Source organism: Dicentrarchus labrax, unplaced genomic scaffold, assembly GCF_905237075.1.
Source record: "Dicentrarchus labrax unplaced genomic scaffold, dlabrax2021, whole genome shotgun sequence".
Taxonomy (NCBI): Eukaryota; Metazoa; Chordata; class Actinopteri; family Moronidae; genus Dicentrarchus; species Dicentrarchus labrax.
In genome coordinates this window covers 16,974,927-16,998,353 of record NW_026136718.1, presented here as the reverse complement: position 1 = coordinate 16,998,353, position 23,427 = coordinate 16,974,927, and the positions used below count along the sequence as shown (strand labels likewise).

General features: G+C 38.4%; 2 protein-coding genes across 10 annotated transcripts in view; one reads left to right on the top strand and one right to left on the bottom strand.

Annotated features, from left to right (window-relative positions):
- The window catches only part of faf1 (Fas (TNFRSF6) associated factor 1), a 57,317-nt gene extending 44,583 nt beyond the window's left edge, over positions 1-12,734 (bottom strand). For both annotated transcript variants that reach the window (XM_051376356.1, XM_051376355.1), the window contains exons 1-6: positions 12,430-12,734; positions 10,296-10,364; positions 7,687-7,733; positions 5,267-5,532; positions 5,071-5,162; positions 4,243-4,334 (exon numbers count right to left, since the gene is read on the bottom strand). In XM_051376356.1, the coding sequence (XP_051232316.1) occupies positions 4,243-4,334; positions 5,071-5,162; positions 5,267-5,532; positions 7,687-7,733; positions 10,296-10,364; positions 12,430-12,489 (626 nt within the window). In that variant the 5' untranslated portion in view covers positions 12,490-12,734. The remainder of the gene's footprint in view (positions 1-4,242; positions 4,335-5,070; positions 5,163-5,266; positions 5,533-7,686; positions 7,734-10,295; positions 10,365-12,429) is intronic.
- A 1,243-nt stretch (positions 12,735-13,977) lies between these two features.
- Positions 13,978-22,708, top strand: cdkn2c (cyclin-dependent kinase inhibitor 2C (p18, inhibits CDK4)). Of its 8 annotated transcripts, none has more exons than XM_051376661.1 (5): positions 14,121-14,331; positions 14,538-14,615; positions 15,697-15,829; positions 17,439-17,800; positions 21,167-22,708. In XM_051376661.1, exons 3-5 carry the CDS (start codon positions 15,698-15,700, stop codon positions 21,264-21,266), a joined length of 594 nt encoding a protein of 197 aa, XP_051232621.1. In that variant the 5' UTR covers positions 14,121-14,331; positions 14,538-14,615; position 15,697; the 3' UTR covers positions 21,267-22,708. The 8 variants fall into 8 exon arrangements, with proteins under 8 accessions (XP_051232627.1, XP_051232621.1, XP_051232622.1 ...); XM_051376662.1 differs by having other exon boundaries at positions 15,539-15,829; positions 21,172-22,708; XM_051376660.1 differs by having other exon boundaries at positions 15,539-15,829.
- The last annotated feature ends 719 nt before the right edge of the window (positions 22,709-23,427 follow it).

Here is a 23,427-nt window from a genome sequence, read left to right as displayed (position 1 = left end):
CGTTCAGGCTCTGCTGTGTTTTGCTCTGCCATCTTGTCCCAAAGTTTATTAGCATGCTAACACGTAAGATGCTTCCAATAAGGGCTGCTTTAGCTAACCAGCTAGCTATCTTCCTATAGCATCTCTGAATCTGCTACTGGATAGCTGACACACGAAGGCAGAGGTAGGTGGTGGGGGGGGGGGTGCAGGGAGCAGGAAGCCGCAAAGAAAAAAAAAAACGGAAAAAAAACACACAAAACCTAATGAATCATTTTTGCAATTTCAAATGTCTTTGCGAGTTCAAATTAAAATAACCTTTCCTTGGCAAACATGCTTCCTGAGAGCTGAGCGGGAATCAACGAGGAAGGAAACAGGCTCCATTGAAATATTCATCAGGCCTTCATCATTTATGCAAGAGATTAGCTCCTCCTCAACACCCCCTTGTATTCACAGGCAGTCATCAACATGGCCACAGAGAAAAACCTTCTTCAGACTGGGCTTTAACACTGCAGTACTAACTGCACATCACATCGCTAACTAAATAACTACCTGAGATGGATTGGTGCTCAAAGGAAAATCTCCCAAAGCCTCAAGATTTATTTCTAATCAAACAAGACAACTAAGAGGAGTTTACTCAGCAGGATCATAATGACAGTGCAGCACTATTTAATCAGTCGGTTTGGTTTAGGTGTGTGTGCTGCATGAGCCAAGCTCTACAAAGTAATTGCCAGGGATATTACCATTTATGGGACATTTGCATTTTTAGTCAGCAACAATTTGAAGCAAATAAACATTGTGAAATTAAAATTGGGTGGATAACTGCCGTTTCAGACTACAACTACAAACTAGCAAATATAGTTCTGGAGACGGCCGTGGTTTCATTAACTTCATTCAAAATATATAAATAAAGATAACCAAATGTAACTAAGAATATCATTCAAGTTCTTGGACAATAGCATCAGTGGCCATGACATTGCTTTTACTTAAAGTAATAATAAATACATTCATATTTTCTATAGTCTTTAAATATTTATCCTAGTTTCATTATGTAACACAGGATTTCCTACAGTGGAATTTCACTGCAAGATAATAAAACACAGTAGGTGAATGTGCACAATTAATCAAAAACATTCATGCAGAAACTCTGTATTTTAGTGTGTCTTGAGCCACTATCCTGAAAATTAAATGGGAGCTCAGACTTCGTTTTGGGAAACTGTTTGACAACGGGGGATTTTCTTCTTCTTTGGTGTCACAACTTTCAAAAGAGAAGCCTTTTTTCAGCAATGCTAAAAGCGTATGTTGGGTTTAGGGAAAAAAAACTATGATCTCTGTGAAACAATACTTGACTCTGATGTATATGGAAGATCTTTTTTTAATGCCAACAACCACTAGCTTATATGGATGTTTGAAGCCAGCTTTGTTGCTGGTTGCATGTGTGAAAAAGCTTCAGAATGTGCAACACGCGTCTAAAAATAAGACACAGAAATAGGCAGTTTGGAGGAAAATTAGATTAACATCACCGTTATTAAACAGTGCTAATTTTATTTGTTTTATATTGTGATTTTTAGATTCATCATGGTTATTTAGATGATGCTAACAGCCTGCTGTAAGGAGAAGTTAAGAGGCAGGTTTTATTGGCTAGGGCAGGAAACTTGATGCGATGGAGTGTCTAGGGCTATGTTGTAAATTGGACTGATCCAGTTGCAGAGGCTACGTTTTGAAAGGCATGGGCACTACAACCTGTCTTTTGGAGATAGGTCTTCAATTGTTTAGTCAAGAACAGACTTTTTTTGCAGTTTTACATACATTTGAACCAAATATTGATTTAATGTCTTGCAATAATGATGAATTATTAATTTCACAATGTGAAATAAACTCCACTTTGAGCAATACTGTAAGTGAGAAAACATAAAATACTGCACACGTAAGTTGTTAAAGTACAATGAGCTGTGTTTCTTGGAAGAGAATCTGTAATTATTTAATTGGTGCTGTATTATTAAGCATGATAAATTCCTTCGGGATAAATAAAGTCTTATCTATCTATCTATCTATCTATCTATCTATCTATCTTCTATCTATCTATCTATCTATCTATCTATCTATCTTAATTGGTTCATCAATAATTTTGTTTTCAATAGATAGTGGGACCAGATCAGATAAGTTCGCTTTATGAAGACACATTAGTACCTTGAGTTTGTATGGCAATATGGTGATAAAGTGTGCTTCCCTACCTGAGGCCTTTACTGGCACTGTGCTCTGTCTAATGCAACAAATTTGCACACACTTTACACAAATTGCACATACTGTGGATTTACAGTGTGACCTCAGTTTATTTTTACTGCAAGCTAACAGCTTGTCTGGTCCCGCTACAGGGAACTGCTCCCCCCACTACTCTGTGATCTGTCACCTATCCTTTCCCAGTATGACAGCAGGGTCACCATACACACACCCATACACACACCCACACACACACATTAAAACACAAATACATGTGCATACACACAGAAGGCCATCCACTCCATTCAGCCCCAACTGTCCTCCACTGACAGAATAATGAGCTCCTGACACCCAAAATGATATCGATAACACTTGGAGAAATGGCAGTGGTGCTGCTAAAAAGACACAGCAGTTGGTGGGGGAGTGAGAAGACGAAGAGAGAGCGAGGGAGGGAAGACTGGGGAGATGAGGGCCATTAGCTGCCAACACAATATAGCTACCACTTAGCCTAACTAGCAGGCAATGCGGCAAACTGCCAAATGACTTCTTTTACAAGTGTTCTGGTGACATGTGGATGCTTGCTTGGCTGCTAACATGAGGAAGTGTGGGGAGAGTTACAGTACAATTTTAATTTTGAATCCACTGTCAACAAACAAACTGGGGGGCATTATATGTGATGCTATAAACAACTCTGGCTAATAAACGCAATGTATCTAAGAGGAGTGCTGCTGAATATTGTCAAATGATGTGTTATGAGGATGCTATGCTTTAAATGTTTTATCAAAATGCTTTAAAAATAGTCCCTCTGATTTATTTATTTTTTAAGGTTATAATATAATGCTTTGCTTGAAAAATAGTCCTGAGGCTCTCAAAATTCTCCTAAAATATTATTTTCAACAATATTGACTAGTATTGAGAGCACACAAATCAACAGAATTTGCTTCTCAAAAACATTAACTGATTTGATGTTTTGCTGCAAGACATTATGATCTGTAGTCCTCACTGTGATCATTAGTCTCTCATTCTGATCATTAATCAGAGTGAGGCTGATTAATGATGAGCGACACAGGCTTCCTTTAATACCCTTTTAATAATCACATGAGTGGCAGTGTATGTCCTCATCTCCCTCATTTGGCCTAGAAATGTCTGCAATCAACAGATACAACAAAAGGACAATGACATCCAGCAGACGCGCACAATGCAATAAAAAATTATATCTTACACGCAGACAAGTATGTACCCTCACATATATCTATTTTCATTAGTCCAATGCTCCTATGCTCAAATTAAAAAAATAACAGGGATCACCTTATAGTACGTACTACAGGTGCAATCAAGTGAGAAACAAGACTTCTTTGGACAATGTTTACCTGACACTGATGAAAGGACAATCACATGTTCAGCTGCCACCTGTGATTGTATTACCGCTTCGACTTTACACTGAGCAGCCTGACATTTCCGAAGGAAAGGTTGATAATACTGCCGCGGACTCACTGAAATGAACAGAACACCCTCTGGATGGAGAACGTTGGCTTAATGAAGCTTTCTGAAAAAACCTCTTTTGTCACTGGGTACTATCACCAATGTGACAGAGTGGCGTGTTTTGAAAAAAGGAGTAAAGAATAGATGCTGTGTGTGGATATCATATTCACAATCTACAAAGAGTACTATGCAAAACAACCTTCGGCAAGCAACAATGTCAGGCTTAAAGAAACAAAGATGGGATAGAAAATGATTATTTACAGAACACACAGAGATTGCAGCGGTAGATGTTCCTCTCAAAATGTCACAAAGGATGCGAGAAAATGAATGTGTGCCAGCAGGTCATCCGTCTCTTAATATACCAGAGAAAATGGTATCTGCTAGCTGGATTCTGGGTGCATCTTCTCCATAACTAGACATACCCCGCCACCTAGTGTTCACAAGTTGGTACTACGGTCATACCATTATGAGTAGTATTTCATAGTGTATGTGTAGCAGGATGAGGACTTATGAGATTACATATAAAAAGAACAGCGAGAGAGTCCTGAGTGCTGGGCTGAATACCTGTGTTTGCTGGTGCTGGCAGTAGGGGCGATGTCTGGGGTCAGGACATACAGGCTGTTGTTCTTGGGCAGGTGTAAACTTCTCAACACCGTCTGATTAAACACACACACACACACACACACACACACACACACACACACACACACACACACACACACACACACACACACAGAGATACAACTTCAGAATAGTTTCATTCACTAGGAAGGATTTATAGCTGCAGAGATAATGATTTGTTAAGGGAATATATTGGTGCTCACTATATCTGAATATGTACTTGTCCAGTTTAAGATCTCATGATGAATATTTTTTTAGGGAAGCCTGTTACTCTATACTACTTGGTTAGAAGTGGAATTTTTTTTAGGAACATCAGGTAGTTGTACTGATTGTGGGGTAGGCGACAGGCCTGGAAGACTCGGTGACCTGAGAAAGGCCGTGTGGGCCAGGAATGTGATTTCCACTTGGCAACAGATGCTGAATATGAACACACTCATGGTTTTACTTGGTGTTTTGGATAACAGTGTTAAAACAAAGTCATATATGCTATGTTCTAACAATACAAAGAAAGTGATCTGTGTATGACGGAATGGAAATAAACAGTATAACATGGGTAACTGAGCACAAGCAGGAAATCAGCATACACTGTATAATGTAAATGTTGCGGCTAAAATTTGAAATTTAAAAATATATATTATTTAGATTAAGACACAGAACACAAAGTTAAACTGCCAAAACAAAAAACAAAAAAATACGAAAAAAATGTTCAAGCGCCATTGTTTTTTTCACTCGCATGTTTGTGTCAAACATTTATAAGGTTTATTAACTCACACTATCAGATACATCTCCACTCTTCCATCCCTTCAGCTGCATTTTGGACACTGGAACCGCAAGCTCTGTCTCGAGGATTTGTTTGATTTCGCCTGTAAATTAGATGTATGCAGACGAATGCAGAGGAAAATGTTATGCACAAATAGGCAGGGTGATATGTTGATTATGACAGTATGACAGTGTGCGTGGTGCTCACCGACTGTGCTGCCTTCCTCCAGTACCAGCTCTACGGTGCGCTGTCGGTACTCCACCCTGAAGTTGAGCATCCTGGGCTGACGCTCTACAATGTGTCGGGAGGAAGAGTTGCTTGGGCAAAAAGCTGAAGTCGAGGACGATGGAGGAGAGGAGGAAGAAGACGAAGAGGAGGTAGGAGGAACTGCACCTCCGGCTGCTGCATCGGCTGCTTCTGATTGGCTTGGAGGTCCGTACATGCTGGCCTGGCTTGCCTCACCGGCGAAGTTACTGTACAGAGGTGATAAGGTTACTGCTGGCGTGAAAGTGGAGAGAAGAAACAGCCAAAACATAACCGATGCTAGCAGACAAAATATATGTAGGAGTATTTTTGTGGCCACATGACAGTTATCTCTCTTTTTAGCCTGCATGACAAAAAAAAAACACACCAACAATAAATGGCTTTCCCGCCTGTACAATATCTGTTTATTCTCTTTCAGGCTTTCCTCTTTGCTGCTTGCTCAGTGTGTAACCCACGTTGCACAAGACACAGTAAATAATGTCTTTTTTCTCCTGACCATGAGCAAAGTGTGCCCTTTGTTCCTTGAAGTGTAAGCAGCAACTGTCTTGCAAGAACAGAGTGCCAGACTCAGGCTTTTTAACAAAGGCTGTATTTTATTTGGCCCCCCACATTAGAGAGGCCACGGTCGTACGGCGTAGGTTGGTGGTCAACAGCCACAAAACCTCCACAAACAGGCTGAAACCAATAGGGTGGGAAATTAATCCAACCTAATGGTAACACTCTATAACTGTCTCTTCCACCAGACATTTCAGTAACAAAGCAAATCTAGAAACCAAACAATTATTTGAAGTTCCAAACATTTCCTAACATTATAACTTGACAAGAAAAATACTTACTGTGGCTAGAAAAAAGAAAAAAAAGTGAACCACTATTTAATAAATTCATACTGAAATCACTCAATATTTAAAGGCCTGAGATAGTTTCAGAAAGGTATAAAACAGACTGGAATGAGATGAGCAAGAGTTTTTTCTCCAAAACGAAAAGGAACAAAAGAAAATAGTGGGGGAAAAAGTGCACTTTCACCGAAACTTGGCACAGCAACAGCGACGGCCGTTAAATTGTCCGTTGTTGAGGTGTCCCAAAGCAGACAGAACTGCTGAGCCCTTCACCCACACACAAACTGTCAAATTGGTGACACGGTTCAACAGAGGATTAGGCATTTTTATCAAGTCCTACCCAGAAAAAGATCTGATGCCCTGATGCCCCGGGGAATTTAGGTTACTGATCAACCAGGAAACACTCCAAACTACTTACTAAAGAGGACACAAGGGAAATTCATTTTAAACAGGAGCGTTAGTGAAGCCTCCAACTGGCTCTAGCTCAGGTCACGTCATCAGAGTCTGTTTACTGGTCAATGCCAGCCTACTCATACCAGTGCCAGCCACTTAGTGAATGTGTTGGTTGCTGGTCACACTGCCAGCCAGCCTCCATTCATAGCAATGTGTGCCCTTGAGAAAGACCAGCAATATTCTCATGGCCCAAGGGCTTGAACCACACTAAAGTACATGCATGCATGCGCACACATGCACACAAGTGTGTACACAAAATACAACGGTTAACAGAACGTCTCCAGTTTGAGTGGGTTCAGATCAGCTCAGTGTATTCATGAGTGTAAACTAACCGTTGAAGGAAAGTGAGGGGCTCAAAGCCTCTTAAAGAAACCTTTTCTATTCAGAAACTGTGTACAACTCCACTCTTGGCAGAAAGTTTCCTCGCAGTTGCAGTGTCTTTTATATTATTCCTCCATTAAACAGCAGAATACAAACCATAGAAGGAGCAATAATCTACAATTTTAACATCCAAATATTATTTTATCATGGTAACAGGTGACACAAAATATTTACTTTTTAAGTGGTATACACTCTTATACACGACTTGACTCATTGATCAGTAACAAAAAATTCCAGGTTGGACTTGAAAATAATGCTGAATCCTACACCCACTGTAATTATGGTAAAAGCTCATGGAAACATTAAGACAGAAACTGAACCTGCAAGTTCACATTGCCTGGTCACCACTGAGGTGAGGAGTACAATTTCCTGCTAATACACTCAGGCTTCGGTTTCACATTTCCTGCATTGTTTGAATGTTGTTTGATGTGCTACATTGTAGATGCACACTAGTATCACAGGCACATAAACCTCAGTGACATACAGTATATCCCAACTTCCATACCAACTATTGATACCAACTGTCCATGGCATTTCTTTCCATACGTGATCATTCTAGTATGACGACAGAAAGAACAGTGCGTTGAAAAGTCATACATGATATGTATGATCTCTGGTAGCATTTGTTCAGTGTTGGATGGTAAACTGATACATTTTCTCAGATTTACAGTAAATGTGTGGCATGGTTATTACCTTTGTAAGATCCCATTCTCCTGTGGTATCACTCCATTGATGGCTGCCTGTAATTAAAGTGGAAGTACGTTATACAACACGATATAATTCCATATTCATGTTTTAGTAAGTGTATTGTATCAACTATTCTACACTCTTTGCTACTGATATAGTTGACTGCATTCTGTGATCTGTAAACTTCAAGCTATCGCATCAGAGTAAACTACGCCATTACAAAACATGGAATAGCAGATGATTAATGAGGAGTATGTTTCAAAGAGACTGGCCGATACTGCTGCATATACTTCTATACAAGTATTCTGACAGTAACTAATAGAGTTAATGTTAATGTTCCAACACATTTGGTCATCGAAGGCTTATTGTGTAAGACACAACTCTGTAAATTGTAACATAATAATTTATATGTATTTCCTTAAAAAGGGACATGCAAACCAGTCAATCATAACACTATGAACAAGAACAGGACCTCTACATATTTTGTCAAAACAAAGGTGCTATACTGTCAGATAGATTTTTTTTTAACTTGCCCAAAAACAATATATACAATCCACAAATAAGCATTTCAAAACATTGTTTAGTTAAATCAACATTGAAACAATAAAATTGTCATTAAACCCTGAAAAGTTTCTTTTCTAGCCTGTTGAGTGTGGTGACTTGTTGGACTAACTAGCATGTCCGCATGTAAACAAACAATATTTACCAGTTACATTTTGGTTGATTCTGTAACATTATGTTTGTCATAGTGTGTGATACGTGTTGGCTGAAAGTTTGAGACTAAACTTGTCCAAATGTGACAGAGGATGATGGAATATTTAAATTCGATGGCTGATCGGAACAAAGAGAGCTGAGAGGACAAACATAACAGTAACCACTGTCAGCTTTGCACTGAGCTTTTGTTTGAATGGACAATTGATTGGATGTCTCTCGAACACTCACTATTCTTCACTGCAAACAAGCTAAATAAAGATAGTGGCTATGTGCTGGTATATGCATATCCCCTATTCTTTTTTTATTTAATATAGGAAATGTATAAAGGCAAAAAAATGTAAGGGTCTTAAATCAACACTGAAAACAAACGTTGGTGTCTGTATTCAAGACTATAGACAATTTGGGATGGATACCTTCAACAGGATATTGCTACTTGTATTGCACAAGAAAGGTTCGGGAAAGGTACAAGAAACAGAAGGCCTGTTGTTTTTTTCTTGTAAACAAACAAAAGTTATGTTTATATTCAGTGTTTCTCACTACAATGCATTCCGTGTATTCTTGCGGTCTAACAAACATGCTGAATACATTTCCTCCCTCAGATTTTTTAAGTGTTCTAAATCCTGCATCTTTTACATCCATGTTCACTTGCCAACAGTCTTCTTCCATCCCTGCCATTATTGGCACATTGTTGCATATCTTGGCGCATTACCGCCACCCGTTGATAAGTGGAATAGTGTGAAACCATAAACAAACAAACACGAGATAAACAAAATGTTGAGCTACTCTTAGAAAAATAGCCCCATAGGTCAAAAACTCTGATAGGCATCTTTAAGCTTGAGTGAAATGAATGACATGGACACCACAATCCTCACAATTCCACTTAACATCTTTGGGCACTTATGTAAAGCATTGATGTCTGCATGATCAGTTGAACAGGAAGCCACACATTACTTGTTGGTAAAGTGCCACAAACGTCAGCAGCGGTTATCAGGACTAAACACACTGCAGTTGTAAATGGGAGATTCCATTTTTCAATTTGCTAATTATTTTATTTCTTGTGTTTGTTTTGAGGTAAGAACATCCTTGTTTTATCATAGTTTCTGCGCCCTTATTTCTATTGAATGCAATCTTATACGCAAATCTAAAAGAAGGAGGGAAAACAACAATGGCAGTATTTCGCACAGCAAATGCGAGGGAATTAATGAATGTATCGGTTTGTCATTTGCTACTTAAATTGATCACAAGACGAGCTGCATCAGGATCTGGGTGGATTAAACAATTTCCTGCTTTGCTCAACAATATCCTGGGGGAAGCACTGCTTAAGAAGATAGAAGATTTGGGTGGAGTATCCCTTCAGTTAAAACCAACCCACTCCCTACCCCCACTCAGGAAACACACATGAGCAGATATGTTGTTGTGAATGTTTACAAAAACTACCAGCTACTACAGAGGAACTGCAAGTCATCAGATTTACAGGTGCAGTGAGTCCAGGCCCCACTGTCTGTCCTGCCACTGCTTGGACTGCTGCTGCTGCCTGCTTTGAACTCCTGCCAGCATCAGTCTAAATATAGACTGACCCCTTCCAATATGTACTGCGTGGTAAAGTGCTCCTTGCTTTTCAGACTCATCATGAGTTAATACAAACTTGGCAGAACCCATTCTTTCTCACATTGTCTCTCAACTCAACGTTCACCTTACCACACCTCTCAGTACGCATTCTCACATTGCATTGAGGGTAGCAATCCTGCCACCTGCTTCAGAAAACATACTGGGTAAAATGAAGAAATGATTTGGCCATAACAAAATTATTGGATGGTAACTGCCCTATTGAACTTGCACTCTAGATGGACTAAGCCTGTCTGCCAAGAGCAAAGCCCAAAGCCTACAGATAATGAACTTACCACTAAATCCCAGTTATTAAGCTCTAACAGAGTGATTGCCTCTGCAATGTTGTCAATTCCAGTGCAAGCCTGTGAGAGGAAAAACAAAGAAAGAGGAATTACAAGAAAGAAATGCATTATATGTGATTCTGCTGCAAGTTGTTTTATGTAAACATTCTGATCTGCTCGCACATAAAAAATAAATTTCACAACAAAACAGAGAAGATATAGCAGCAATATTGCTTACCCACATTTATGAACACCTAGAAGTTTCAAAACATCTCCTTAATGGCTGCTAACAGTTTTTCACAGAAAAGCATTTTAAATCATTTTAACCTTGATCCAAATATAATACAACCAGTAGTTGTAATGTGGATACTTTCTCAGCGAGACAACAGGGTGGCTGAGAGGAATAGTGTTCCTGTTCCACTAGTTTTCCAGGGTTGTGTTTTATGTCCGCTCTCTTTTACAATTTATTCTATTGACTGTAGAAGCCAGCACAGAGACTGATGTATGTAGATGATACTGGTGATCTTTACTTTACTTTACCTGTTAAGGATAAATTTCACTCATATGACCACTACTACTTAAATCTAAACACCAGTAAAATCAATAATATGATAATTTTATTTGGGTAGGGGTGCAATGTTATCCCCCTGCCAACCACAAGATTGACACAGTGGACAACTTCAAGTACTTAAGCACCACTGATGTAAATAAACTGAATGCTAATCTGTAAAAACAGCCAACACAGACTTTGTTTCATGCAAATACTAAATTTGACTATATACTGAAATTGTTATGTTTTACAAGTGCTTTAATGAATTGGTGCTCTTGCTGTATTTAATCTGTTTATTTAGACGTTTGCCACCTTTCTTATAAAACAGAACAGTAAAATACCTGACAGACAATCGCATATTCATGGCAAAACATGCACCAAAACCAGGAGAATTTGTGCCCAGCTGAACTCAAGAATTTCAGTTTTTACTTTTAAAGTTATGATAGCTTAAAGCTGCCATCAAAAAGGAAATAAAATGCCTTTGCACCTTTTTAAACACACAGTGATAAATCTCATGTGTCTGAAACACAATCTCACGAAGGTGCAAACATTAGAAAGTTACAACTGTTCCCTTAATGTTTAAGCATTGTGGCACTTTATGGGTCCCAAGGATTTAGGACACAACATTAAATAAAGTGCAGTGTCTCCTTTAGAAACAGAAACAGACCCGAATGAAGTATAAACATACAGGAATTAAGTCTGAAAATCATTGAATTTGAGCACTATGAAGTGGTGATAAGGTAGCCAAATTAAACAATAAATCTATTGAGCCCTGTCCTAATCTGAATGAATGACATATCCTCTCTAACATCAAAAGTAAATTATCTGAGAGTGGGAAACTCTTGAATTACTTAGGCCTGTTATCAAATATGATGTAAGCGAACTTCAAAACACCAGGTTTACAATAACAACCCCATGAGAGGGCCACCACCAGAGAGATGGACTACAGTTCATTTTACAATCGTACATTTTAAAAGGAAGGACGTATATTATGTTTGTACTGGTGTCAAGAAACATGGCAACCAACCAAACAGGATGCTAAATTACTACCAATTTAAAAGAGGAAGAATACTTGGTAGCCTGGATATTAGCACCATGAAAATATACTATCCCACCAGCAAAGTGGGCTTAAAAAACCTGTCCCCTCTACCGCTGATTTAAAACCCTGACAGGAGAACTGGCAATGTGTAAACAAGTTTACAGTTTACGTGAGCACCGTAGCCCCCCCACCCCCATTTTTTTTTCTTTCTTTAAGCTAACAAGATCATCGTTATCCGTACAGCAAGCAAACTTGAATCCAGCTCAAAGCACACATTATAACACTGTTTACATCGGCAGCTGATGGCTAACCATTACCTAACGTTAGACAGCGAGCTTAAGCGCTAATGATTGCCTTCAGAAGCAGTTAGCAAGCTGTCAGTTTGTTAGCTTCGTGTGTTAGCCACAGAAAGCAAAGCTCAGCTCAGGGCTGCTGTTTACGACGTCGGTCAGGTCGTGTGCACTGTTGTTGACAGTAGCTTCAAGGAAATTCAACAACGCCAAACGGATTACTAACTACCGAGTAAAAAATATCTAGGACATACAAAACAGACACACCTGAAAGTCGGCCAGAATCATTTCTCTATCCATGTTGCTATCGCCGCTTTCGGAGGCCATGGCAATGACTGGCTAAAAGCAATTCTTCTTCCACTGGCTCTCGTCGCTTTCTCGCCTCACAGAGGGACACTGAGTATTAAATAAAAACACTTTGCTTGGACGTGGCGACGAGTGAGAGGTTGGCAAATTGGAAATATCAAACTTTATCGGGATTTAACAGCTTCAGATTGAGAAATTTCTGTAAAGTACCGTTACTGTGTTCAGTTATCTCATATCATTATTGTCATCTAGTCCATTGCTTTACGGCTGACGTAAAGCGGCTGCGGTTGATGTAAACTCGAGCCGGGTTATGTGAGACTTTTTCTACTGCCTCAATTGTATTTGTTCTACTAAAAGACCACATTAGACCACATTTATATTCTACATACATCGATATTCTGTTTCACCCTTTTTCCTTAAATGCCAAGTTTCAAGTAATCTTGTGTTGGACACTGTGCATTCACACTGGATAGTATCTGTACACTAATAGGTGACAGTACATGTATTTAATCTTCTGTGTAAGCCAGGGCTTTCCACATGCTTTCACGCCTTTGCAGCCCTAACTGTTTTAAGATGTAGCTGTGGAGGTCAGAGTAATTTCCCTGTAGTCCTCCTCACCTCACTCTTGAGAACCACTGACCCAGTGGTGCAGCAGGCCAGCAGGCAGAGGCCAGTCCTATATTGGGCATTGGCAGATAGAGGGCAAGATCCTATAGGCCGAGAGTCAATGCATGCAGAGTGATGGCACAGTTACTTATAGATTGGCCATGGACCAGCTAAATCTCATGTCTTTTGCGGATGGATTTGTATCATTTTCAGAATTGCATATGTTCAACAGATAATAATATTAATAATAATAATAATAATAATAATAATAATAACAACAATAATAGGCCTACGGGCAAGTTCAAAGGTTAGAAAAAGTTAGATTTTCCCAAAGCAGACACCAGCAACGCCAAACTGCAAGAAGAGATACCAGTTCCCTTCAATAATGAATGCGTATGGTGACACATGTCTGTTTGTCCTTGACTGGACAGAGCTCAGGTCGACCCCTGGCACAGTAAAAGCGCAAAAACAACCAACGTTTCTATTTTTACGCACAGCCATGCGTGGGTACCACATAACACATTTCCAATCATATAACCTCATTTGACCTTATTTTTCCTTTCCCGCATTGCTATACAGTGCATTACACTATATCTAATAAAAGTCTGTCTATGCTTAATGTAGAAATCATGTCAAAGTGCACATATCCTCATGGGCGCTCTACTAGTTTCTGTGTGAAAAGTAAATCACTACACATCCGACCTCACTCACACTGGGACCCAAACCAAGGCTTTGGGTGCAATATAAAGCCTTGTCACCAGAGGGCGGCATGGTAAAAGAAAAGAAAGATAACGCCGATGATACTACAAAAAGCGTCTTTCTCTTTCACTGGAAGCTAAAGATGAAGCGGGAGACTCTGATCGTATCCGATATGCAACAATGTGACTGTTTTTCTCTAGAAGAACATCTCTATAGGTCAGCGATGAATTCAGGCACTGTTTATCACTGATGTGTTGTGCAGCATCATGGTTTCTCTTTTAACACTCCGCCTATCATTCAGCTCTTATCCAATCACGTCATCTGATATTTTTTGGTAAGACTTTCAAAATAGTTCAGTCGGTTGAGCTGTAAGGGCAAACATCCTGCCTTCTACAGCTCAATCCACACTTCAAATGAACCACCGTCTGCTCTGTGATGACAGTGAGGTTGTTTCACCAGGAGCTTTGCTGTGTTTTGGACATTTATCCTGTATGCCACAGTTTGAGGTTTTCCAGCCGGGCATCGTTGTGACAGCTGCTCATGGAGGATCATCGTTAGGTTAGGTTTTTTTGGAAATGAAATGAATCTGGTTCTGACTGTGCGACCTTCGGGCGGATCGGCGCTCCTCTCTTATTTTGGCAAAATCATTTGAAAAATAGGCGGGAAGTAACTGGATAGCATCATATTTTTTGAAAAAATATGCGTGGATGTCACCATTTTATGTCACTGTATTTATGTTGTTGCTTTTTGTTTGCTTTTTTCAGCCCTGGACTCGGTAGGATTTCACATGGAGGAAGCTTACAAGGAGGAAGGCTCGCGTTATGGTTTTAATATCATTTAAAGTAAGGTGGTTTTTTTCCCCCTAATATCAACCATAATAATTTAAGCTTCGATTACTTAAGTTATTATAGCTGCAGGTAGATTGGTTGTATCCTATGTGTACACACATACACACACACACACACACACACACACACACACACACACACACACACACACATACACTATGTTTATGTTGCTTTTGTGAAGCTCCTATGCTTCTAGGAAAAGGTACAGAAACACATACATCTATTTAATGCGTTAGATTAAATTGGGGATCTGCCCCCAGATCACCCGCTTAACATCAGGTCACAAGACTGCAAGATAGTGTTACTACTAATACTAATAAACAGATGAGTCTGGAGATACAGTTTTAGTCTACAGATAAAGCTGTATGGATTTATTGCCCATCTGCATACTGATTGGGCACTAAAATATTTATACCATAGTCATAACGTGTGGAAGTCAAACTGTATCACAAGCCGTCCCCTAAATTCACATCTAATTCTTGCACAGGACTTTAGTAAAACTAAAAAGTAAAGTCAAACTATATCACTGTTTAATGTTAGAGAAGCTGAAGCATGAATATGAGTTATTCGTTTATAGTTCTTAGTTTCTCGTCAATCAGTAGCCTATTACATATTTATTTGAAATGAAGTGAAACATTACAACATTATAAATCGATTTACAGGTAAAAACACACACACAAATAATCTCAGATCACTTAACCATCCATTTTGGAAAAATAAAAAAATCAAAGGCCATTTTCCTTATTTATTTTTGCAAGCATGTGTTCAAGAACCTCTTCTTAAATCATCTTGAGATATAAAGCAGGCAAACATACATTCTTAATACAAATGTATTGTTATCTGACATAATTTCTAGGCAGTGTGACTGTACATATTACTACTGTTTTATCATCATAACGTTTTTTGGACTTTGATAGGTCAAACCCATGTGTGATGTAAGGCTGGAGGGGGTGGTGCCTATATAAAGTTGATCCAGGCAGTCTCCTGGATTATTGCATTTTCAGTGGACATGGTAATATTTTTCCACACAGCCCATCAAAAACCTTGGCTTCTATCTCTTTATATTTTTTACAAAAATGGCTGACAGTTCAGTAGCTGACAAGCTCTGCAATGCCTCTGCCAATGGAAATCTACCTGAAGTGTTGTTTTTGCTGGAAAATGGAGCAGATATTAATGGATTTAATAAATTCAACAGAACTGCACTGCAGGTTGGTATAAACCGATTTCAAATTAGTTTGTTTTCAAAGAGAACTACGAGAAATATATTTGTTGGTTATGGTTTTGTAGCATGTAGTGAGAAGCAGCATGCTTAACTTCCTTGTCTTGTTGTGCTTGTAGTACAGGATGTAGGGCCTAATCCTATTTATATTCAAATATCCAGTCATCATGCTCGTCTTTATATCCAATTAAATAGTCTACATAGATATAAATCGTTTTTCACATGAATCTGTGGACAGATGGTAGAAAGGAGTTTGGATTTTTTAACACATCTGATCTAAATACACCAAGTCTGAATAGCTAAAAACTAACCAGGTCCTTTTGAAATTCATAGTTTTACTGCAATTCATTATTTAATGTCAGATTATCATAATTGTATATATAAATATGAATACACTTATGTGTTGTTGTTTTTTTTTTTTTTTGTTGTTTCTTTATGACCATAAGTTTAACACTTTAATGTAGTTCCAGCTTTGACTTTGCATCCTTTCATCCTGAAAAAGTTATTGAGATTTAGCAAAGAATAAGCACGTAGTAGTATTATTATTAGTATTATTATTTAGTATAATGGAAAGGCAGAATTAAATCTGAGAGGTACTGAAATGTTAGAAAGTGAGCAACAAAATGGTGGTGGTGAGAAAATGGTGGCTCGGGGCCTCTCTTATTACACAATATATTCCTGCCTGCAATACACACCTAGAGCTTTTGTGTTTTGCACAAAAGTCAAATTCAGGCAAATGTCAATAATATTAATGCTAATATTGCTATTATCAAAACTAGTCATAATTTCTGTAACAGTGATGATCAATGGTGGAATGTAGCAAATTACATTTACTCATGTACTGTACTTAAGTACAACTTTGAGGTATTTTACTTGAGTATTTCCATTTTACTTTATGCTTTGATAGAGAAATATTGTACTTTTTACTTCACTACGTTTATCTGACAGGTACACTTACTTTCCAGAGATACATAATATGATCAACTAATCAATTATGATGTATTATTATACATTAAGCTACCTGGCAGTATATAAAGTAGTTTACCCACCTTACCTGCAACATAGTGATAAATATTTCTAATAAAATAACATAATAGGTTATACATTACTCTGAAAAGGGCCATTCTGCATAATAGGTTTTACTTACATGTATTTTAATGTTATAGTACTTTTGTACTTTTACTAAAATTTGTAATGTAACTGCACTGTAGTATTAGTCCATCCACCACTGATGATGATGGTAATAATAATGATAATTTTACAATTTTAAAGTCATTTTAGTCTCCTCATCTTAATAATAAATCTAATCATATTTAATGTGCAGCTCTATTTTGTTTGAATGTTTAAAAAAGCTACATTACATTTTTTTATGTAAATTGGTAATAGGCCAGTATTAGCGCTAGTCTGAAAGTTATTAGATTTTAGTAATCTTGCGACGCATAATGAGTAATATGATCGTCTGCATATAGAAGTGGTTGGTTTATTGTTGTAGTTGTGTATTTTACTCACATGCACGCATCTACGCATTTGCGCTGAGTCATTTATTATTTCTCGGTTCTCACTCCTGTTTTTTCCCTCCTCCGTTGGTCTTGGCGCAGGTCGTGAAGTTGGGGAACCCCGCCTTGGTTCAGGCTCTTCTCGTGGCGGGGGCAGACCCCAGCGTGCGCGACCCCGTCCTCAGTCTCACAGTGATGCACGACGCCGCACGCGAGGGATTCGCAGACTCGGTGCGCGTGCTGGTGGACCACGGGGCAGACACCAACGTCGTAGATGAGCATGGTAACCTGCCGTTGCACCTGGCCGCCAAGGAGGGCCATCTGGAGGTGATCCAGCTGCTGATCGGGCTCACCGCGAACCCCCAAGCGCCCAACGATCTGGGCTACACGGCGGCGCAGCTGGCGTTCAACCACGGGAAGATGGACACCGCCAACTACATCCAAGAGTATCTGAGCTCATGTGCGTAAGTTTTTCTCTCAGTGAAATTGTTTCTTGAAGTGGAACAATAAGATGTTTCTTTATGACCATAAGTGTAACACTTTAATGTAGTTCCAGCTTTGACTTTGCATCCTGAAAAAGTTTAAATTGAGATTTAGCAAAGAATAAGCACCTTTTAGTTACTTTAATCACCAATCCAAGTCTTAATTTTAAGCAAAGTGTAAGAGGCATATCTTTAGAAAGATTAAAGAAATAGATAGAGATAATTTGAATGTAAAAATATTCAAATAGCTATAACTCAAATATATATCAAAAATAAAACTCTAAAAAAATAAATAATAGAAGAATTAATCCTGACTTTCCCTACTATTATGTGTATTATTATAAAATATAGGCTAATTAATAATAATATATGGCATATGTAAATCTTATTTCACAACGCGCATCTTTATGTAATTGCCTGCCAGACAAAGCATCATTTATCACATAAACTACCAGCGTTGGCCTGGTAACAGTTGCTGCCTCCTGCCTCTAGCTACCTCCAGATAGCTAGTGCTAACTCACAAAAAAGGTCATAGATAGATAGAAATAGGATCCAAGCTGGGAAATTGCATGTGACTGAATCTAATATTTTAAACACCAATGTATTTTATTGCATGAATAAAAGTAAGGAAATATATTCAGAAGTTGTTGTTTTGTTTGTTTTGTTTCTTACATGGTGTTGTTAATGTGATTTTAAAGACGTCTTGCAAAAAAGAATGCTATTTGGGGGCGTTGGCATGGAAACGTTTGGGAACCCCTGCTGTGAGGGACACTCCGTAGACATTTATTATTATTATTATTTTTAAAGTATATTTTTGGGGGCTTTTATTGCCTTTATTATAGTGACAGCTGAGGATGGGGGGGGCCTTATAATCGTAGCCTGAAGCAGCAAATATAATGTCTGAGTACATTGTAGACCAGGCGTTAAGCGGATAGGCCTATGTGTGTTTACAGTCACACATCTCCAGATATTATTCTATAACCTATAAGAAATAAACACGAGTTTTTTTGTTTTGTCTTTCTTAAAACTTAACAATGAGCTTTTTTTTAACACCTCGTTGTTTAATAAATTGCCCTAATGTTGCCCACTGCCTTTTCAGTCGGAACCCTGTAATATTATTAGTTCACTGCCCCATTTAGTCTTGCTGTTATAATGAAGGGATGCCATGAATCATTTTGCTATTACCGATTTTAATGTGTGTTTATGGGTCTCATGTTTTGATTTTCGTTATAAAGGCTAAAAGTTAACGTTATGAAAAAACATAGGATATTAGTCACAACATGGCTGCATCTTGCACTAAAGGCCTGCTCTGTTAAAAAGCAGAACCTGTTGTGCAGGCTGCTTATTAAAGGCTTCAGCCTCTACCGACAACAGCTACCGAAAGTGAAATCCACAGTTGCTGCTCTCAACCCCATTTGTCGGATATCTTTTCTCTGTGTGACACTATCCGAAATCTCCGTGTTAAAGTTTCAGGTTATAGGTACTTTTATGAACTCGGTTTATAAATAGATTTCATGCAATATTTCAGGAAATGCATATTTGTCAACGCAGCGCTCTTCTGTAAGCGGTCATTATCGTGGTTTATGAAAGTTTTTGAGAGAGGTTTTATTGTTTGTTAATTATTGTTGTATCGGTCCACAGTGGATAATGAATGAACATGCAACCACTATAAATACACGCATTTAAACGTTATAGTTACTTTGTAGTGCCACACATCAATATAACTGCATCCTGATCGTTTAAAATCTAAATTAGAGTTGTAATTCTGCTTCGTCTATAAATAATGCATAAAGCTTAATGACATAAAACTTACGCCGTTGTTTCCGATTAGCTGAATGCTTTTGTAAAGCATATCCCCTAAAAAGTTATTTTTTTCAGCCATTTAGCCCAGCTTCATTTCAACCACATACTGCTCCTGTGTTGGGAGGCTGGTTTAACATTCAGAAACACTCACTATGGGGCATGGACATTGTCGGCCGGAGGCCTTACTCAGATGATCCCATGGGGTAATCTGTTCACATCATTTTTATATAACGATAATATATATGATCGTTGGTGGAGCCCCAACCCACTCCTCTGTTTCTTGAGCGTGAGTAAGCGCATCCCTCTCTGTCTGTCTCACACCACTGACTTGCTAAAAAACCCACGTACCCACACACAGAGAGACAAACACACACACACACACACACACACACACACACACACACACACACACACACACAGGCATCACCCTGTTGATGCACTGCAGTATGATATCAGTGCACCATGTTAGTCCTCTGCACATCGACAAAACGAGTGTTAAACAAAACAAAAAACAAACAAGTTAATCCCTTCAGTGTGTTCAATCACTTGCTGTATATTTCAATTTCAGTTTTATTCTCAAATGTTTCCATGAAGTCCTCAACATTGTTGCTCTGATTGGATTAATTCATTTGATGTTTCTGTCTGAGTGCGAATGAAAAATAAAACTTACCATAAGGTACAGTTTCACAGACGCCTACATATTTATCCTCTGTGTGTGTGTGTGTGTGTGTGTGTGTGTGTGTGTGTGTGTGTGTGTGTGTGTGTGTGTGTGTGCGTGTGTGTGCGTGTGTGTGCGTGTGTGTGTGTGCGTGTGTGTCTCTCTCTCTCTCTCTCTCTCTCTCTCTCTCTCTCTGTCTGTCTCTCTGTCTGTCTATCACGTATAATGCACTACTGCAACCATTAGAAACGTCCCCAGCTCTGCGCAGGTGCCACCCAGTGACCTGAGACTGTTTAAATGTGTGTATAAGAGCTAAAGCCATGTTTAAAATAATTAAAAGGCCCATGTGTGATTTCTGGAGTGCGCAGGCCTGTTAGCGAGGCTGTAAGGGGTGGGTAAGTTAGTTTTTCCCATTAACAGGGGGGAAAAAAAGAAAAAGAAGAGGGAGGAGTCAACCATATATGGGCTTCAATCCGGGAGTCATTTGACGATGACTCAAGTGTATAGAGTTTGGATTGGCCGGATGGTGTGAGATAGAGGCTGGTCCACAGTGAGGCCTGTGTCGACGAGCAAGCTGGGTAAACCTGTAATACATCAAATATTAAAATGGCGCACAAAGGACTCTTTTAATTCTCAGTTTATATAATAGGTGTGGTTTGATGTGGCTTTCTTTTCTTTTCAAAATCCCATTTGGTTAATCAGTGATGATAATTAAAGTATTATCAGGCTTATTTCCTTTGGTTCCATGATAAAATCTATACACTGTTATAATGTTTATATCTCACTTGTCTATATTATTGCACTTATTTATTATTGCATTTCTGGTGTTTTATTTTTGCATAAGGATACAGTTGTGATATAAACTTCTTTTTTTTTCTCTCACACAGAGTAGAAGAAGAGGAGGAGGAGGACAAAGACGAAAACTTCTGCCTTTCTGCTCACGTGTTTTTGCTAACATTTTATTCTATATTTCCTAAAATGGCTTAATAAACCCGCTGCAATTAGAAACAGTGAGTGTACTGGTTTTGATATTCACACATTTAAAGTACATTTGTATATGCTGTTTGGAGAGAAAGGGGAGACCAAGCAAATGTTTCTAAGTTCAAAAAATATATAATTTTGTGTACCAAAATAAAAAATAATGTACAATAATATTGATTCATATATGGTTCATAATGTTTAGTTTTGGAGTCTTGTTTGTGACCAGTACAGACAAAGTCACAGAGAGAAGTTGAAAGTAGATGTTGGTTTTAAGTTCAGGAAGGAACTAAAAAGTAACAGTTGTCAAAATGAATCTGATTAGATCAGATTAGACTTCAGACAGGGCCGATTCCATTGATCAACAATGAAGTAAACTGGCGTGAATTACTACACCACTACAATCTATGGTCAGGTTATGACACATTTAATATTTAGGTCACCCATATAGAAAAACATGAGGTGGATAAAATGCTATAAACACCGCATTCTCACCAGGGGTCAGATAGATAATGTGACATGATGAAAGGCAACAACAAATATCCCTGCTTGATCACATTTCTAACAATGTGTGTGTGTGTGTGTTGACTTCAGCATTATCTGACATTTATTGTCCTGTGACCCTCTGCACAACTTCCCTTTTTTGACTCCTTAAAAAAAAATTATGTGTGCATGTGTGACTCAGTGAGTGTGCATGGGCAGCTAGATTAAAAGTCATTGTGCAAGATTAGTGACAGCCAAGGGAGGTATAGCAGAAGAATAAACGCCCGAAAGTGCCATTTCCTGTAGCCTTGAATCAAGTGCAAAAAAGCTGCTCTTTCACTATAAAGCTCAGTTTGTGTTGCACAATTACATATAAAAATACTAGTTCTTCATTTGGTTCTTCGCTGTCAGTAGTAACATAAATTATAGTAGACAGATAAAATGCAAAAGTGTACATATTGCATATTTGGAGGTCACATGAAGGCTGGATCACAGGGAAGGACAGGCCCTGGTGTGCTAGTTGAGCAGCTGACAGTTTATTACTGTTTGCACCTGGATTAGGGCGTTCCCTTTGTTCTTTGTTTTTGAAGGCGTTGAGGGAGTTTGTTTCATTTGATATTCCAAATTATGTTTTACTCTGTCATTGTAAATTGTGGGCTACAGCATATTTCAGCATATTTTAATTCTGATATTATAATGCTCTGTTAAAGTAGGGATGCATTGATATACTGATTGATGCGACTCAGTTGTTGAGTGATTTCTGTGTTCAAGCTTATGTGATAGAATTTAATTTGTGTCTATTTTAATTGTTGAAACAAAAGCACTCAACTGAACATCGCTTAGAGTTAAAGAAAAACAATAAATGCTTTCATATGGACTCTGCTGATGCTTCTATGCTCATATTATATCATTAAGTGGATTTAAGAACACACTAAACTGGTCTGAATAAAATAAATTTAAAAAATCAATGAACTTACTCATGTAATGAATGGGAGGGAGAGTATAGGGGGTGTGTTTGAATAAATTAGTCACAGTTTTAACTCCTCCCACTGGCCTGATCACGTGTGGGAAACCCCGTAAATACACTGCATTGATTTCATCATTAGTCATTAACAAACCATCAAGAACATCGTGTTTAATGAAGAAAGTAAAAACAGGCACACAAAGGGAAACCATTTACTGCAGAATCAGCCACTGTCAGTAATCATTACACACATAATTAAACCATTAATGTCAGTGAACGTCAGGAGGACGGAGATCCTCGCTGCCCTCCGCTCAACCGCTGGGTTGGCTTAGGGACCATCAACAAATTAGGCTACTGTTTAAGACACATTATCACCGGGGGGTTTTCAGTACAGATTCGTTTGTTATAATTTTTTAAAATATATTGAATCAGATATAAATGCGTTTTGTTGTTCAAACACGCAGTAACCTATAGTCTTAGAGAGCTTTTATAAACTGCGTAGGTCCACTTTGCACAGGTGAGGAAGAGCAGAAGGAAACTGGTGAATATCTATCCTCTGTACTATCTGCAGAAACCACCTCGATGCTTTTGTGATCAATAGAAGTTAACCAACTGTTAACTGCTGTTAATACATTATATTTAATTTATTTTTTACCATATTTTACATATATTACATATTCTATATATTTTGTTTACATATTCTGGTTAACAATGTCTGGAGTG